General features: G+C 34.7%; 1 protein-coding gene across 7 annotated transcripts in view; it reads right to left on the minus strand.

The window, feature by feature from the left end:
- ZNF148 (zinc finger protein 148) overlaps positions 1–19520 on the minus strand; it is a 147969-nt gene that overhangs the window by 41443 nt on the left and 87006 nt on the right. For all 7 annotated transcript variants that reach the window (XM_088837715.1, XM_055398073.2, XM_055398001.2 and 4 more), the window contains 2 exons: positions 12124–12247; positions 10839–10922 (listed from right to left, as the gene is read on the minus strand). In XM_088837715.1, coding sequence (XP_088693841.1) covers positions 10839–10922; positions 12124–12247 — 208 coding nt within the window. The remainder of the gene's footprint in view (positions 1–10838; positions 10923–12123; positions 12248–19520) is intronic.

Genomic DNA, 19520 nt, shown 5'->3' on the forward strand with positions numbered 1-19520 from the left:
TCTAGTTCAGGGTCAATGCATGTTATAGGATGCTCGGGGCTGGCATGCGGGGATGACCCAGAGGGAGGATAAAGGGAGGAGGGAGGTGGGAGGGGGGTTCAGGAGGGGGAACTTATGTAAACCCGGGGCAAATTCATATCAATGTATGGCAAAACCAACCAATATAATATTGTAAAATAATTTGCCTCCAATAAAAAATAAATTAACTCCAAAAAATAAAAATAAAAATTAAAAAAAAAAAAACAAAACTTAACATTCAAAAAACAAAGATCACAGCATCCAGTCCCACCACTTCATGGCAAACAGATAGGATAACAATGGAAACTGACAAGACTATTTTCTTGGACTCCAAAAATCACTGCAGATGGCGACTGCAGCCATGAAATTAAAAGATGCTTGATCCTTGGAAGAAGAGCTATGACAAACCTAGACAGGACATTAAAAAACAGAGACATTACTTTGTCAACAAAGGTCTGTACAGTCAAAACTATGGTGTTTCCAGTAGTCATGTATGGATGTGAGAGTTAACCATAAAGAAGGTGCAGTGCCAAAGAATTGATGCTTTTGAACTGTGGTGTTGCAGAAGACTCTTGAGAGTCCCTTGGACTGCAAGGAGATCCAACCGGTCAATCCTAAAGGAAATCAGTCCTGACTATTCATTGGAAGGACTGATGTCGAAGCTCCAATACTTTGGCCACCCGATGTGAAGAACTGACTCACTGGAAAAGACCCTGATGCTGGGCAAGACTGAAGGCAGGAGGAGAAGGGGACGACAGAGGATGGCATCACCAACTTGATAGACATAACGAGCTTCAGGAGATGGTGAAGGACAGGGAAGCCTGGCGTGCTACAGTCCTAGGGGTCACAAAGAGTTGGAGATGACTGAGCAACTGAATAACAACAACAAAAAACTGCTGAGCAAATAAATCAGGACTATTAGAGAGCAGTAGTTTCAACTCTCAACTCATCACAGTTAATGATTTAATGCAAACTTTATACAAAATATTCAAGGACTTATTTACAGCTCAAGAACTGTCATCCAAAACATAAAACAATACAAATGCAATAGCTTAGATATAGAAAATACCACATGTAACACAAGTGGAGAAATGACCCCAAAAGATATTATTCTGCTAAGAGTTTTTGCTATTGTCTACTTCTTGAAGGCAATCTTTTTCTTTTTAATATCAAAAAAAGCCTAGGTAGCATTACTGAGCCACTGAGCAAATTCTCCCACTAAATAATAATCTAGAACTCTCAGTGATTAAGCAGAGCATCAAGCAATACTTTTGGTAAGTTGTCACCACCACTCCCCACAACAATCATTCTCTTCTCCACCCTTTCTTAGCTTCTCATCCCATTAACAGCAGCCCCTCAAGTGTTTCCTGGCCAGTCCCTAATATTTATGTCCATGGCTTCAACATAAGGAAAACTCTTGCATTTGTCACTGAACCCGAACATTTTAAAGTATCTTTCAGTTCCAGATTCCATGAGTCCATTGTCCTTTTTCCCCAATTCTCATATAAAAAATAAAGCACCTCAAGAACAGGGATAGTTTCTACATGAATAAAGTTAGACCTTAAGACCTCAAGTTTCAGCTGATCAGATTCCATGTCCCTCTCCTCTCTATCCAACTATAAAGAACTAAAAGCTAGATGAAGTAGGCAAGAATATATCCAACTGATTTTTAAGGATGAAGAGAGTAACTCAATTCTATAAGCACAACAAGCCTATATAGAACACCATGTCATTCAAACAAGAGCAATAAATATGCCGCTTTTTGTGTTGATAATAATTTTTTCACAGCTGCATTTATCTTTTTAATTTTTAAATAAATAATGTACAATCTGATCAATTCCCTAAATGTATTCCCTGAATACATTTCCCTGAATACATTTTCTGGAATAATTAAAAAAACACACTGAAAGCATTAATTCTTTAAATATCTTTAGAAAGTAAAAGTCAAAATAGTTAATGAAATGTAGGTAAAGAAGAATCAATTAGGCCTTGTAAAAGAATTTACAGAGGGATGAAAATATACCAGGATGGGGGCGGGAGGCGTCAATAAGCTATCAGCTTTTTAACGTAGCCAAGCAGGAAATAAAGAGTAAGGAGTACTTCTGTCAACAACTAATAAAGCAAACAGCATAAAGGCAGCCCTGGAAGAAGCTGGATGTATCAGTAAGTAACTACCTAGTACTACATTAGGATGTCAGTCCTATGACTCCATTTTTCATAACAGCGTCATCTCCCTAAAAGATCTATAGAAGAGCAAAACAAATTACAAAATATGCAGAAGCTATTATTATTATTGTGGCTGCTTTCAAAAACTATCAAGACACTTTAAAGTTCAAATGGGGGCTGAAAATGATGACACTTTAGGCTTTTTTTTTTTAAATAGAGACTCTTCAGATCAACAACTAAAGATCTTAAAAGTATCCAGAAAAATTAAAACTGAATGACCTTGATAAGCAAATTTAGACTGCCCTAAATATTTTAAACCCAATTTCTTTGCCATGACTGAGTCCATATCAAATACTACATTTTGTCAGTCATTCTTTCACCAAAAGGGCCAAATAAAAAATATAATACTAAAATACATGAATTCTAAGCCTAAGTGTCATTCAGTCAGTGAAACAAAAAACTTTATCAACAAATTTTTAAAATGTGTTGTCAGCCTATCCAGACATCTGAAACTTAATAAATTCAAGATTTGAAAGTCATGAATGTAGTCATCTATCATCTACCCAACCGGGTCTGGAACAGTAAGCAGTTGTTGTCCAAAAGGCAGCTTCAAAACTGGAGAATCCTGAAGGTCTTCCGGTGTTTGACTTAAAGGAAGTAATTAAGTACTCTTCCAAAAGAATATGATGTCAAAGGATTTGTAAAACATCGGATCCAGACTCAACTGTCTTAAAGCTTCATCTTCTGCAGAATGCAAAATAATTTGAAGAACAGGGAGGAGGCAGAGAAAAAGCCATATTAAGGAAAGGCAAATCAACAAGAGAAAGAGTAGAGAAACTTATCTGTTCTAGACTAACCATATTGAAAACGGTTAAAAAAGAAAAAGCAAAACATCAAAAATGAGAAACTGCTGTCGGAAGTAACATTTAAAAAATTAGAAAGTTCTATTTTTGAAGTTAAATTCTGGGAGTCCTTTTTCAGCCCTTTTTCTAAAAATTAGTTCATCCTAAACTGCTCAAAGAAAAAGAGGCTCTAAAGCCCAGCAAAATTAATTTTCTTTGTTTCTCAGTAATATTCAGTAGTCTCCAAATTTTGCCTGCTTCTCATAAACTTGGTGAAAATTGAAGTAATATTACATTTCATGAAGCTTAACAATGCTGTTTTGTTTAAAACGATTTTTTAATACTACAAATAAACCTGATTAATAAATGTGCAATTATCTAAGCTATAATTTCTCATATTAGTTATACAAAAAAGTAACATACTTGTCAAATTTCTAGTTTTCTTCACAAAACAGTAATGTTCCTCCAACATGGCAGTTAAATGCACTGCTTTTTTATAATGCTTACAGGATAAATTTGACACCCCTTTGCTTGGCATCCAGGCTTAACAATATAATTCTAAAATCACGCTTTCTAGTCTACCCCTCTCTGCTCTACTCAGAATGGCTCTTTACGTGTTATTTATCTTGCCTTTGTTCTTACTCTTACATCCATAGACTTTTCTCATTCAGACATACCCAACTGCCTTGCCGCAAGCCATAAGGCCAGGCCCAGGAATGGCTCTTCTCCTTCCTGAACAAAATAAAAACCTCCATGTTTGAAACCAAAGTTTTTGTGAACTAAAAATCTTCGTGGTGCTTGATTTACTCTTTCAGTAGCACGGCAGTTAAGAGCAAGAACTCTTAAGACTGAACTATGCCATTAACTGAACTATGTATACACTGGGGCAGATTTCTTAATCATCTTAACCTATATTTCCTTACCTTTTTTTTAAAAAAAGGAATAGTACCCTCTTCACAGAAATGCTCTGATGATAAAGCGAGATAATTTATGTACTGTGTTTAATACCGTGTTTGGCAGAAAATAGGTATTCGATAAATCTGACAGTATTATTAGGTTTATGATAATGGTGACTTTCAGGAATTTCTAGCATTTTAACTCGGAGAAAGCAATGGCACCCCACTCCAGTATCCAGTACTCTTGCCTGGAAAATCTCATGGATGGAGGAGCCTGGTAGGCTGCAGTCCGCGGGGTCACTAAGAGTCAGACACGACTGAGCGACTTTACTTTCACTTTTCACTTTCATGCATTGGAGAAGGAAATGGCAACCCACTCCAGTGTTCTTGCCTGGAGAATCCCAGGGATGGGGGAGCCTGGTGGGCTGCCGTCTCTGGGGTCACACAGAGTTGGACAGGACTAAAGCAACTTAGCAGCAGCAGCAATAGCAGCATTTTAATGATCTTAAAGTACCTCCTTCTCCTGGTTCTTTTAAACTAGTAAATCTGACACACTGTTTTCTCCTGTTATCCAGCATCTGCAATGATTCTAGTGGCTTCTTGTCTGTGTGATTTCTAACTTGCTGTTCTGTGTTTCCAAATTATCTGTGTATCTGTCTACCTATCCTTCCCCAAAGATTCCCAACTTCAGTACATCCCAGATTTTTCCTCCCAGTCCTGGCTACCATCATGCTTCTGCTTCATAGTTCCTGTGATGACACTTGACTCACATGTAACATATGAACTAAATCTAACTCACAGGGCCACCAATCTAAATCCTCACTGGTCTATTTCAACCGAACTCCTAAAGGACATGTTGTCTCTACTATTTGCATGCATGTGTGCTAAGTTGCTTCAGTCGTGTCTGACTCTGTGCGACCCCAGGCTCCTCTGTCCATGGTCTTCTTCAGGCAAGAATACTGGAGTGGGTTGCCATGCCCTCCTCCAGGGAATCTACCCGACCCAGGGATCAAACCTGCTTCTCTTACATCTCCTGCATCGGCAGGCAGGTACTATTTGTGTAGCATATGTCAAATTGTGAGTCATGTGATTCACATGTTCATCCATTCAGTAATTACACATAAATATGGGGTCGCAAAGAGTCGGACACGACTGAGCGACTAAACTGAAGTGAAGAATGAGACTACTTCAAGAGATTCCCGATTTGTTAAACTAGAAACCTGTCAAAAGAAATCGTAAACATTTTTAACTACAGACACTATAAACTGACATGGATTTGAGGGGAAGAACACTCACACACACAAAATGCATATAATTAACTGAAAATAATGCAACTTTCATTATAAATCCTCTGATTCTTTTCTTTATATTTCAGTTCTAAGGTATGTTTAAATGAAGTTAACTTTCTGGATGACTTCTCCTATCCCCTAAACAAAATACTTTAAAAAACTTATGGTATGGTTTTTATACATATATGCATATGTGTATGATTTTTTTATATTCTTTCTGAGATATTTTGTTAAATAGTCCTAAAACTTTTATGTTTTACATTATCATATCATTTAATATGAATTATTAACAGTTTTGCAAAGAAAAAAAAAATCTGGCTTCTGAAAACTTTGTTAGACCAGAGAATGTCAGTAACAGCAATCCGAACTTCCCTGCTTAATCTTTCTTGGCAACCTCTGTCTGCACCAGTGCTGTCTGGCTTCAGCAATCACAATGCCAGGAGCTCGTACTGTATGCAACCTTTTCAGTATCCCAAACAGTATTCAGTTCCTTCTTTGCCACAAATAATGAGTTTAACTAGGTCTGCAACATTTTCTTTTAATAAATTTCTCTATTATGCTAATAAACGGTAAGTTAAGGCTTCAAAATAATGAGAGGTAAATTAATTTTTGTCAATAATTGAACCATACTGAAGGAAATACAAAGTGTTGAACAAACTTAGTCAAGGGTGAAGCAACATGTTCTCTGACTCCACCTCACTAGCCCAACTGGTTTTAAAAAAAATAATAATAGTAATATTGTCATTCAGCTATTTAACATGGTTGAGAATAAAAGTCATAGTCAAGAGGAAAAGAAGATCAATGCATGTTTTCAGATATTTAGAATGCCAACTTAGAAGACTGATTTTCCAGTGTTTCTTGCTACATTTGTATCTATAAAACTGCATACATTCAAGATCTAAAGCCTTAAAAAAAGAATTTTGTGAGAAAACCTAATAAATATGTATAATTCTAAATGATTTGGTTTATTTTCAAAACCCCTTTTATTTTGGGAAGAAAATTACTTTATAAAAACTTACCCAAATAGAGAAATTATTTTATAACATTTTTAAGAATAAAATAAAAAACATTATGAAAATTGCCACAACTATAGAAAATAGCCATAATTTGCTATAATAGAATATTACAGTAAGTATTCTGTGGCTTACTACTTGAAGGAATTCAGAAAATTAATATAAAATTAAAGTTCTTTACTCTTCAACCCCCCAGACCCTACTCATGGCAATAAGATGGAATTTCCTTAAACTAAAATGGTGACAAAGTGATGAGAGAAAGAACACATGCATTAGAAAATGCAAAGGAAAAAGCACCTTAGATATAGGCACCTGATCACAAGGTAAATCCCCCAGTGATGAATATTTACCTTTGGTGTATACCTTACCAGTAATTCTGACCTTAACCAAAACAATCATTAGGATTATCATCTTCAACCTTGGCTTCAAATCCTCACCTTATCTCCCATATCCACAAAATCTATAATACACTCCCAAAAGATATAAATCTCCCATAACTGCCAAAATTAGCAGTCCCAGGGATACCTGACCTTTGACAGTTTCAGTGCCTTAGGCTAAAAGAACAGAGCTTTAATCAAATGTTCAGGGATCAGCGTTGGTATTCTACCCTAGTATTTCATAGGCCAGTTCAAATTTAGCAAACAATCAATAATAACCTGTCCAGGCTGAGTTTAAATTTTTTCAGTTTGAAAACCAAATCAAGCTAGGTTTCTGGGTTTTAAAAGCCACAGAAGATTTCTTAATTGGTAACAAGAGCAGCCAAGCAGGTAATGATTTTTAACCATCTTGCAAATGGAACAGATATAGGCTCACAGGCTGGGAGACTGGAGGTGACAGTATAAAGAGATCCAAAAGGATGAGGGAGGCTATAACGAAAACAAAGCCTATAAGAACTGGTAGCTCTTCTCACCACACAACCTTTAAGGTTCAGCAGATAGGTGACATTACTTTCTTGACAATTTAAAAATGGATAAACAATATATGCAAAAGCTTTTTTACTGCCAACTATTTTAATGCATTCTTCTAAATAAATACCTACAGAGAAAGTCTTGACATTAGGCACAATCCCCACCAAAAATAAAAGTCCTTTAAAAGATGAAATAAAGAACTCTAAGAACAAAATAATAAATGATGGAGAATATCTATATTGTTTTATACATATATTTCCAGCTCAGTAAAGCTTATAAGTAAGCTGGTAACAGGACAAAAATATCTTACTATCTTCAGAAACGGTGTACACAAAAAGAATCAAGAACAATGAAATAAAGGAAAATTTATTTCCTTTATATCAGTTCCACTTGGGGGGTGAGGGGTGGTGATAATGAAGCAAAATTACATTTCTCTTCAAAAGAAACTTCTCTGTTAAAGAACCATAGTGACTGGTTTGACTGGTTCCACTCAATTCCCTGTCGTCTCTGTACCTTGGAATGCTTCCCAGGTGGCTCAGATGGTAAAGTGTCTGCCTGCAATGTGGGAGACCAGAGTTCGATCCCTGGGTCAGGAAGATCCCCTGGAGAAGGAAATGGCAACCCACTCTAGCACTCTTGCCCGGAAAATTCCACGGATGGAGGGAGCCTGGTAGGCTACAGTCCACAGGGTCACAAAGAGTTGGACATGACTGAGTGACTTCACTTCTTTTTTGTACCTTGAGAACTCCGGCCTTTGCTTCCACCCTTTTAGGTGTTACTAAACCCACAGGAAGATTAAGCCATAACTGGCTTAGTGGTAGAGTAAGAAAAATTCCCAAAGGCCAAACAACATCATTCTGCTTCTGGTCATTCTTCACAGTTAGTGATTTCACATGTGTGCTCTAGAGTTGCAGAAACCTGAGCTGGAATCTTGGCTCCACCATATATTAGATTATATAAATTTAGGAAAGCTTCTTAACTTCTCTGTGCATCCTACTGCTTCTTCATCTAAAAAAAACGGGAATGGTAATAATAGCGCCTCCCTTTCAAGATTAGTATGAAGACTAAATGAGACATTTAACAAACATTTAGCACAATGTCTAGTCTTAGTAAATTCTCAATAAACATGAACTACCCAACATAAGCTGTTGAAATTCAAGATAGCCCATGACCCAGCACAATTATTTTTCCAAACTGATATCACTAAATTGTGACCAGCACTGTAAAAAAGAACTGGCTACTAGAACAGAACAGAAAATAATAGGGTGCAATAAGGGTAAGTAATGTTTTGAAAATCTTTTTTTCAGACTCAAACACGTTCTCTCAACTGAGCCTCCCAGTTTTTCTTCATTGCCTTCACTGTGTAGTCTTCAAAAGCAGCATATCTGGCTCTTCTTCAGGGTACAACAGCTTTTTGTACAAAACTCTACACCACTTACTATAGTGGGCTTTACATGCGTGTCTCTCACATTACAATGTAAACTCCAACATTGCTGTCAGAGAAATGCAAATCAAAATTACAATGAGGTATTGCCTCACACGTCAAAATGGCCATCATCAAAAAATCTACAAATAATAAATGCTGGAGATGGTGTGGAGAAAAGAGAACCCGCCTACACTGCTGGTGGGAATGTAAATGGGTATAGCCACTATGGACAACAGTATGGAGGTTCCTTTAAAAACAGAACTACCATATGACCCAACAATCCCATTCCTAGAAAAAAATCATAATTTTTTATTTTAGTTTTTATATACCAAAACTAGAGGAAAACCATCATTCAAAAAGATACATGCAAGCCAATGTTCACTGCAGCACTATTTACAATAGTTGGAACATGGAAGCAATACTAAATGTCCACCAACAGAAGAATGGATAAAGATGTGGCACATACAGACAATGGGATATTACTCAGCCATAAAAAAGAACAAAATAATGTCACTTGCAGCAACATGAATAGACCTAGAGATTATCACACTGAGTGAAGCCAGATAAAAAGACAAACATCATAACAAACTTATTTACAAAACAGGAGTCACAGATGCAGAAAACAATCTTAAGGTGAACAGAGGATAAGGGAGGGCAAGGATAAACTGGGAGACTGGGAATGACATAAACACGCTACTATATATAAAATACATAGCTAATTCAATCTACTGTATAGCTCAGGGAACGCTACTCAATACTTGGTAATGGCCTACAATGGGAAAAGAATCTAAAACAACAGTAGATGTATGTATATGCATAGCTGATTCACTTTGCTGTACACTTTGAAACTAATACAAAGTGGTAAATCAACTATACTCTAGTGGAAATTTAAAAAAGAATGCAAACTCCATGGAAGCTACCTTTTATTATCCTCTATTTCTAGTATCTGAAAAACGCTGCCAGCTCAATAAATGCTTGTTGAATGAATGAGTAAATCATTAAAATCTAATAGGCATTAAAAACATATAAAAATACTTAAACTGTTTTCATTTATCATTATCTGATTGGGTTTTATTATTGGATAAAATTTTAATTTAGCCATGTAAGTCTTACACACACACACACAAAATCAATAAAGCTGTTCTTCCTCCCAAGTGCCCTATATACTTCCTTCCATCTGCAAATGGTGAATAATGTTTACTTAAGAAACTGAAATGAGTGGTGTGCATAATGATCTTTGAAAAGTAGAACATCCAACCATAAAAATGTGCTGCACAGGGAACCAGTCACATTCATGTTTGTTAGGGGCAAATAAAGTTAAGGAAAGTTACTAGGCAGAAAAGCTTGCTGCTTCTATATGATAAAACTATCCAAGGACCCATTTCATAGGGACTGCAGGTAGCATGAGAACACATCTAAATAACAACACTGGGCAGGTAGCTGCTTGACCACTTCAGAGGTATATGAGAAACTTTAGTATTTTCAATATTTAAATATTATCACTATCATTTTTCAATTCTACTTAAACGTAAGAACCAAAGTTATATAAATTTACCAACCCTTTCACTCCATCACAAAAAGGCAAAATGTTGGAAATAAATTATGAAGAAACACTTTTCATCGTGCTCACAGATGTCAAAAGCTGACAATATACTAAATTAAGGTCATATATAAAATTTGGCTTTACATTTGTTTAAAAAAAAAAGAATAAATGCAAATAAACATTTGCTCTAAAATGAGGCTCAACTTTTAAAAGTATGGGTTCTTTTAATCTTCCAAAATGTTTGTTTCTAAATCCTTAACAACTTGAACGAAAAATTGGAAGTTTCCAATTTATAAGATTATGACTCTTGATATAGTAGCTACATATATGAAACAGGGGTGGGGAAATGTTACTGCTATTTAAGACTCAGGCATTTTGCTTCCTCCCCCCTTAATTATCACAAATGATAACTTTACCTACTCTAAACCTGTTAAACATCTAAGGAAACAACTATTTCACAAAAACTTCCTTCCTTCCTTCCCTCCCTTTGTCACTTTAAACATATCTTAATTTATTATGAAACTTTACTTCAAAGTAATTTGTTAGGCTAAAACAGTAAGCCAAGTCTTAACAGTTAACATTGATTTACTGAAGAAAGAAAAAAAGATGAGCTGTGATAAATACTCTTATTAAACAACATTACTAAAGAGGCAACAAGTTGTTGCTACTTATTAAAAATTCTTCCCTATGTTTGAAATGGTAATTTTAACAACCCTAGTAAGGGTGGCAACACTCACCAGTATGAATCTTCTCATGTCTCTGTAGCAGGTACTTCTGTATGAAACGCATGTCACATTGACTACATTGAAATGGTTTTTCACCTTAAAATAATTTCACATCCACAAATTAGTTACTGAATAAAACACAGTTTAGAGTTAACTATTTCTGAGGAAAGAGAAATCTTAGAAGCCCAAATTCTGAAAAATTGCAAATTATGCATACGCAGGTTTTATACTATTAACAGAATTTTATTTCCTCTCAATTTCCTCCCCCCCAAGATTTAAAAATTCACATTCTCACAACCACACAAAAATGAGACTGAATATGATCTATATCCTTCAAGGGAAAAAAAAAAGTAAATAAATAAAACAATTTACAATAGAATTTAAAACTCATAAGGCTAGAAAGGCCTGCACAGGTTACCAAGTGTCTTAAACAGCTTTGCTTTCTCTGTGGAGGAAGATCCACCTACCTTTTTCTCCCTGGCTAACAACCACTTTATGCCTTTTCACTTTTTTCTCTAGAACCTTCAAAACTTTCTAAACATCCCCTTTTAAAAAAAATAGTCCTGTCTCTTCAAACATTCCTTCTCTGTTGGAGCCTTTCCTTTCATAGTCCAACCTACGTCTCAAATTCTTCACCACACATGTGTCCTTTAACCCTTATACTCTGCTTTCTTAAGATACTAGTGATCTCCTTGCTATTTATTCTAATGTTCTGTTCTCAGTTCTCTCTCTTCTCTCAAAGGTTGTGCAGTTATTGATCATACTCTCCTTGGAATTCTCTCCTCTTTTGGTTTCTGGGTGTATTTCACCAGTTCATCAAATATACCTTATTATTTATTACTCTGTCTCCTTCCCCACCCTTTAACTCAACATACATGTCTAGTAATATTTCCCCAAAGATCTGTGATCAGTCTTTTGATCTGATCTCCACAACTTTATGGTCTAACTTTTTATATTTGATTTCAAATTCATATTTCAAATTCCATCTGGACATCTTATACAGAAAAATAAATGTTGACCGGCTTTTAATAGTTCATTCTTTAACTGTTTCTCTGGTTAAAAACAATACATTAAGCCAAATAAAGTGTTCAACTAAGCTAATTAATTTTGCACATCCATGCTAATTGTTTTCTCATTTAAAGTTTTTCTTGGTTTCCTTGTGACATCCTGGCCTATGAAATCTCTGATTTGACTTGCCAGGTTAACTACAGTCATAGGAATGAATGACATTTACAAGAAGATGAAAATAGCAAAGATAATTTTAATGGCCATAAGCCCACTTTAATTCAAGAAATACCTGTATGAATGAAGACATGTCTCTGTAAGTGATAGTTCGTTCTAAAGGCAGCATTGCAGTGCTCACAAACGTGAGATTTAGGGGTTTTCAAACCAAGTGATCCATCCTCATTTATTGTAAGGATCTGGTTTAAAAAAACAAAAAAAAAAGGCAAAACAAAAGAAAGAAATTTTTAAAATGTAATACTAATTATAAAAAAGATAATGGCTTTTAATGCAAACAGTGGTCACCAGAGATTATGAAGTATTTTTTTCCTAGATGATCTTGAGAAGGCTACTGGAATACTTTTATCATTATTTGAAGAAAGTACAATGTGACTCAAAGTGGGTAAAACTTACTAAAAAAACCTTGGAAGCTTGTTAAGTAAAATTTCAGCATTGTGTCTTCTCCTCTCCAAAGCTGATGTCTAATAGAGTCCCTAAGTGTTCTCTGTTAGGATGAGTATAGCTTTATTTTCAATTTTAAAATATCACACATGCAGTACAAGTCTTATGTTCTAGACATGGTAGAAACATCAATCAGATAGGAATGGTTAAATAAATCATGAAAAATGAATACAACTTAATATTACGTGGTTGTGAAATAAAATGAGAAAGCTCTTTCTATACTTAAATAGAAAGAGCTCCAGGATTTATTATTACGTAAAAAAAAAAAAAAGAAAAAGCAGGGTTTAGAATCTAGTATATAATTTTGTTAAGCTTGAATATAAGATAATACATACAGCAATATATACTTATTTGCATATGCATAAACGCTATTTGAGAAAGATGTACATAAATGTATATAACTTTGGTCGTCATGGCTGAGGAACTTGGCAGAAGATATGGTAGGAAAGAGACTTTACACTAAACATACTTTAAAGTATTTTTCTGAACCATATAAATGCTTAACTATTATATTTTCCTTTTTCTTTTTTCTTAAAGAAGTAAAAAGGAAAACTGTTTTTAAGTCATCCTAGAATATCATTTGGAGTCAGAATGGTTCTGTTAAGGATCTAAGGTTATTCTAGGACTACCAAACTATTGTTAAGCATATTCTTTAATAAATTAGAGGGGTATGGGGGAAGGAAGGCAGGTGACAAAGACATCAACCTTATCTGCCTGTGCTTCTTGAGGTTGACAGTATCTTGGGGAAGGTCTAAACAGTACCAGAGAGAAGTTCACTTTTGGGGTTCATGTCTTCCAGTTTAACAACCATTTGCTCAACGTACAATATTTAAACTGCCTCTCTCACCAGCCACGTGGCAGAGTAAAAATAACAAATAATCCCTTTTTTCATTATTGAGGAGAGAAGAAAGATGACAAAACATGATGTGAACATAAGAAGCAAAGAAAACTAGGAGGTAAGATCAGGAGGAATATGGCAAGTAAGAAGGAAACAGTAGTGGAGGTGGGAGCATAGAGAGTAGAAGCCAAGAAACTGTGTCACACACAGAATACAGAAATCTAACAGACATCTTAAGAAATACAAAGGCTTGTGGAAACTGATTAGGGCCTGTAAATACACAGCTATGACCCCCGTCCCAAAACTTAGAGGGACTAGGTAAGAAAAAAGGGCTTTAGTTTTTTAAAAAATAATTTTTTAGATTAAATTCAGGAACACATTTCAGACTATACTGTATGTAAATCAATGGTAATTATTATGCTAATTATACAGGGCATGTGGGTTCTGGGCAAACTGCCAATGTGGTCAACAATGCTTCAAAGTCTATGCACCAAAATCACAGAGGGAAACATTTGGCAGGAGAATGCAAGTGGGTGTCACAGCTTCCTGAAGAGTCAGTGAGAACAGAAAGTTTCATCTCTGGTCAGTCTAAAATTTTTCAACCCCTCCAAGTCACAAAATAATATTCAAGTCAACACTGTGTAAAACAAACAAACAAAAAAAACACAAAATCTTTTAAAACATGACTTAAAATATTCCTAACATAAAACCAGTAACAAAAAGATGTTAAACATTTTATACAAAACAGAATAAAAACAGGATAGCACCAGGTATTTTTTTCTCATATGTTGATAACAAGATCCAAGTGCCAAAAAAAATGGCAGCTCAATAGCTTTCTGTGGCATAGCAACTACGCGGAAAGGCTCTGTAAGGAATAAATCTGGCCCAAGTTACTTAATGTGAAACGGATATAATCCTTGACTGTACAAAGTGCTTTTATGAAGAGTTAAGGAGTTCTAGGTCATTGTTTTCTCACTAGAGGTAATACTGCCTTTCACTGTGGACTCCAAAGCCTTAATTCAAGGTGGATTTTATGGATGAAAGAGCAAACACTTACTTGTGAATAAGGAGACTGAAAAAAATCTAGCATATTTATAAGTTCAATGACAAAAAAAACAAATTGGTGGACATTTTACATTGAATTTTATATTATTTACTTCTTTTCTTAGGCCAGGAAAACACACATCTTTATATAAAAGACACAGAAGAAAATTATCTTGCCATAGAAGAACACCACTGGCTCTTTCAACTTGCAATCTGTTTTCACGTATAACCAACAGATTTGCCTGTTTTATTCACCACTATAACTGCAATACCCAAACTGTACAAACGGAGACTCAGTGCCTATTGATAATGGCAACATACTACCCATACCAAACATGCTCACAGCTTACCACTTCTATTCTTAAGTTTCTGCAAATTCACTAAGCAGCACCACAGAAAAAGGTGTGTAAAGAACAAAGTTTCTTGGTGGAAGAGAAATGGCTCATTAACACAGGTAAAATTATCGTCCTTGGTATAGACTTGGTTTCTTTTCCTGTCCACACCCTTTCCAGATCTTTTAGTAAAATGTGATCTACCAATTAAGTGTATTTGCCTTAGAGATTAGCTGTCTTATTTGCTAACAGTACCATAAAATATTTTTGCTTTTCTTTTTCCTTCAGCATATGAACACTATTACAACTGAAGCATTTGAAATTTCCAAGTTTAAACCCTAAAGTGTCTGCAAGACAAGACATGATTTGTCTTGACTCCTGTCACTGTGACTTTTGGAGAAATATAAAGATCAAGCAATTGGGCTTTATCAAGAGTAAAGAAATTGGTAATAGTCTAAACAATACTCTAAATACTTGATTGTTTTCTTAACCATTTCACAAGTTTAAAACAGAATTTTTCAGCAAAATATTTCAATACCAAATGAATTCCTCAATCTGCTTTCTTATCTCACCGTCCATTAGCAAATACATTTTTTGTTCTGAGACAAATCTGTTCCCTGTCAGCTATCCCTATATGTAGCAATTGCTATGTTAAATAATATACCAATTTTTAACCAACAAAACACTAAGCTCTACCTATTCAATTCAGAGATTTTTGACTCTTCAAGGGTCACTGCCACCAATCAGCCAAAACCTGACACCCCTCAGTGAGAAAGTTTTGTTCTCTTAAAAGGCAGACATGATATATCCCTCATTCTATACTGGAATTATTAAAGTATATTTTAAATTAATAATTATAGTTTTTATCATATATTCTTAATCAATTGATTTATAAATCACCAAAATGCAAAACAACAATTTGGAGGAAGAGTCTAAACTTCTCACCTATCACATTTTACTGCAACTGGAAAATGAGATCTTCTAAAATTCCCTTTACTCTCCAAACCCAACTAGAAATGGAAGAACAGTGCAACCCCAAAGACATACAACAAAACAACAAAGTAGCCCACAGCCAATACCTACCCTCAACATCTCTGATTATCCTAGTTATCACTAACATTCCATCTTCACACTGTCACGTTCTTTCATTCTCCCTGATTTTTACTGTCTCTCAGTACTTGGTTTTACTTATTACCAAACTTCATTTCTAAATGGCAAGTTTTTGGCAGTGCAAGAACATGATATTCACTATATCATAAGCGTGATATATATAACTGGCGTTCAGGAGAATGACCCAGAGCTTTAGAAAAGGTTTTTTCTCTCATATTTCCTAAGTATCAGGCAAAGATGTACATGATTTTTTTTTAGAAGAAAGATTTACATCCAAATATTTTTAAAATTTATAGTTTGGCTCTGTGGAAAAATTATATACCCAGAATTCAAAATTCCCTAGGGAAATTAGATAAATAAATAAATAAAACACTTATACTTTTCCAGTTTTTCTCTTAAGTACTATTTCCATCCCTAGTCTTACAATCAGTTATTTACCTTAAAGCTACTCCTTCCACAATCAAGTTAGCATGCAGGACAGAGTCTGGCAAATAGCTAGTATTTCTATTTCTCGCCTTTCAATCAAATTTTCCTCACTTTAAAAAAATTTTTTTTTTTTAAAAGAACTGAACCCAGTTCCTTTCTTCAGTACCCTATAAGAGATCCTGGCACATTAATAGGCACTCAAATTAACTGCTTAGAGAATTAAAAGGATATATATTCCAGAATAAGAAGTAGGTAACAAAAACATTCTGATCTAGCACTATTGAGGAGTTTGAAAAGACCTAAAAGATGTATATAATACTGGGTTAAGATAGTATTGTTACATCTTTACTGAAAGGATTCTTAGAGTTTATCGATGTTAACTCAACAATCCTCATACAACCCTTCTGTGGTGGAAAACATTCTCACTTAATTCACAAAACAAATCAACAGCAAAGTCAGGTGGCAATACCTCATTTATCCAGAAACTTTCAAAATCAAGACTTGAGATTCTCAAACTTAAATGTAAATTACAATTATCTTGGACTCTTTTTAGTATGAATGGAAACCCCTGAATAAGAATCTCTGGTGACGGGGCCTGAGTATTTATAACTGGAAAAGCCCTACGGATGATCTAATGCAGAGCCATGAGAACCAGTGACATAAATGCACTGAGACTGAATTAAGTACACTTAAGACTTTTCATACATTTCTAATAACTGTAGTTCTCTATAGTCCTAATCCACAAAGGGGAAAAAAGAGTCAAAGTGTCAATGGAAGGTGATGTTAAGTGGCCACACAGAATTAGCAATGTAAAAATGAACAGTATGTCATTAAAGAATGAGAGGATGAAGCACTTAAAAGCAGTCAAAAAAAAAAAAAAAACTTAAAAACTTAGCAGTTAGGATTTCTTAGTGTGTGTGTGTGTTGGGGGTGGGGTGGGGGAACCTAACATCTCAGTCCTCCCAGAAGGTTTCACTATGATACATCTGACTTTTTTTTTAATGTTTACAACATGAACCCCAAACCATTAAAAGCTGAATTATGTTCAAATGTGCTATGTTTTAAAAGAAAACAATATATTCAAGATTTCTAACAAGGTGGTTGAAATAAAACTAAATTTAAACATTTAAAGGGGACAAGTTTTTATTATGTAGAAAATTCACTTTCATAAAACAACTTATTCCATGACTGTATCAAATTACTTGATCAAAATAACCCTCTTCTTTAGACATGCTACCAAATATATTCTGGCAATTTTCAAGTACCAAATTCTACCTTAAGGTAACTAAGCTTTGCCATATGATAAAGGATCAGAAAGCAATTATTGCTTAAAATTCATGGCAGCTAAAGATGACATAATATTGCAGTATTTCTCACCATAAAGCTTATCTGGAAGGGAGCCAGGTCTATGTGGATATATAAGCTCTAATATTTTTACTGAAAGTCTGCAAGATAACTTCATCTATATTTCCTGTGCAGATCCCCAATCTAACATGATATAATGGGGACACATACTCAAAATATTCATAATGGCAAAAATTCAAGATTTGTGTAAAGTGTTGGTGGAGAGTAGAGTCCTCTAAGCATTGTTGTTGTGGTTGCTAAGTCATGTCCAACTCTTGCAACCCCACGGACTATATAGCCCACCAGGCTCCTCTGTCCATGGGATTATCCAGGAAAGAATATTGGTGTGGATTGCCATGTCCTTCCCCAGGGGATCTTCCTGACCCAGGGATCAAACTTGCATCTCCTGCAGTGGTTCCTGTGGTACAGGCAGATTCTTTACTGCTGAGCCACTGGGGAAGCCTCTAAGCATAATACACTACAATTATTTGAGAAACTTACAGTTGCTTTTAAGGAATTTAAAAGAAGTAACACTGATTTCTAAGCAAGAGATAAGCTTTTCCTTCTCTTCATACAAAAAGGGGAGAATTACTTTAATGAAAAATCTTAAGTGTGAATTTTTAAACACAAGTTCAAAGTTCTGAGAATCCAGACACAAACCACTCATCTGGACACTGCAAGACCAGGGTTAAAAACAGACAACAACCATTCTCTCTCCTGTCACATGTAATAGGTCAGGACAATGTAAAAATTCTTGTTTTTGTTATTCTCACAGCCCTGTCTGCCATGTGTTATTTCCAATAATTTCACTGTCCTAAGAATGCTCTAAAAAGACTGGCCAAAACATCTTCTTACATGCAATATATTCAGAATAGGCCAAACCTCTTTCATCCAGCAACAACATAAATATATATATATATAAAATTAAATAAATGCCTTTAGGAGTATTATGATAATACATTATAAATGAGTTTATTTCAAATCAGACAAGCAAAAACTAAACTTAAACTCTGTAAAAATATGATCTGTATTACTTAGGACATAATTCCAAACACCCCTGAAGAAGATAATAACCTAAGTTTTAGTCAGAATTTCAGAATTACAATCAAAAATAGTATCAGAAAAACATGGCTATAAAATATCAAGGAAAATGTACAACTTATATATGTTGTTTTTTTAAGACTTGAAATAGCTGATTCACTTTTTTCCATAGCAGAAACTAACACATTGTAAACCAATTATATTCCAAAAAGATAAATAAAAAATAAACCGATTAGATACGAAAAATAAAAATTGTTTTTAAAAGATTTGAAACAGGTTTTGCAAAGAACACAAAGTAACATAACCACTATCACAATTTTAGAAATTAATATTTTCCTTAAACAACTTGATTCATTCATTAATGTAAATTTTTTAAAGGATCATATATCACTGAGAAAAACAGTAACCCCAAGAAAAGAAAAGGAAGAAAGAAGCAGGGACGAGGGAGATAAAGGGACTGCACAAAACATGAAACAAAAAATGTCAATAATTATGAAAAAACACACAAGTTTTAGTATGACCAATAACCAAAGAAATTAAAATTTAAACTATAATGAGACACTCATCTTAAGTTACAAAAGAAGCAAAGTTTCATACTCAAGGTTATGAGAGAGTATGGACAAAGACATCTTAGGTCCACTTCAGGTAGGAATGTAACTACTAGGACATTTCTGGAAGGAGTAACATTATTAGAAAACCTCACTTATTTAGCTTACTTATTTGCTTATTTTACTTAATTTTTAAAGAAACTTTTTAAAAAGTTCACACCCTTTGATTTAGCAGTACATGAAAATGTATACACAAATATTTCAAGTGTAACATGATTTAAAATGAAGGCAAATAGAAAACAACTTTCCAACAACATAGCAATCATTG

This window comes from Moschus berezovskii, chromosome 1, assembly GCF_049115385.1.
Source record: "Moschus berezovskii isolate FMDL1 chromosome 1, NW_MosBer_1.0, whole genome shotgun sequence".
NCBI classification, from domain to species: Eukaryota; Metazoa; Chordata; class Mammalia; order Artiodactyla; family Moschidae; genus Moschus; species Moschus berezovskii.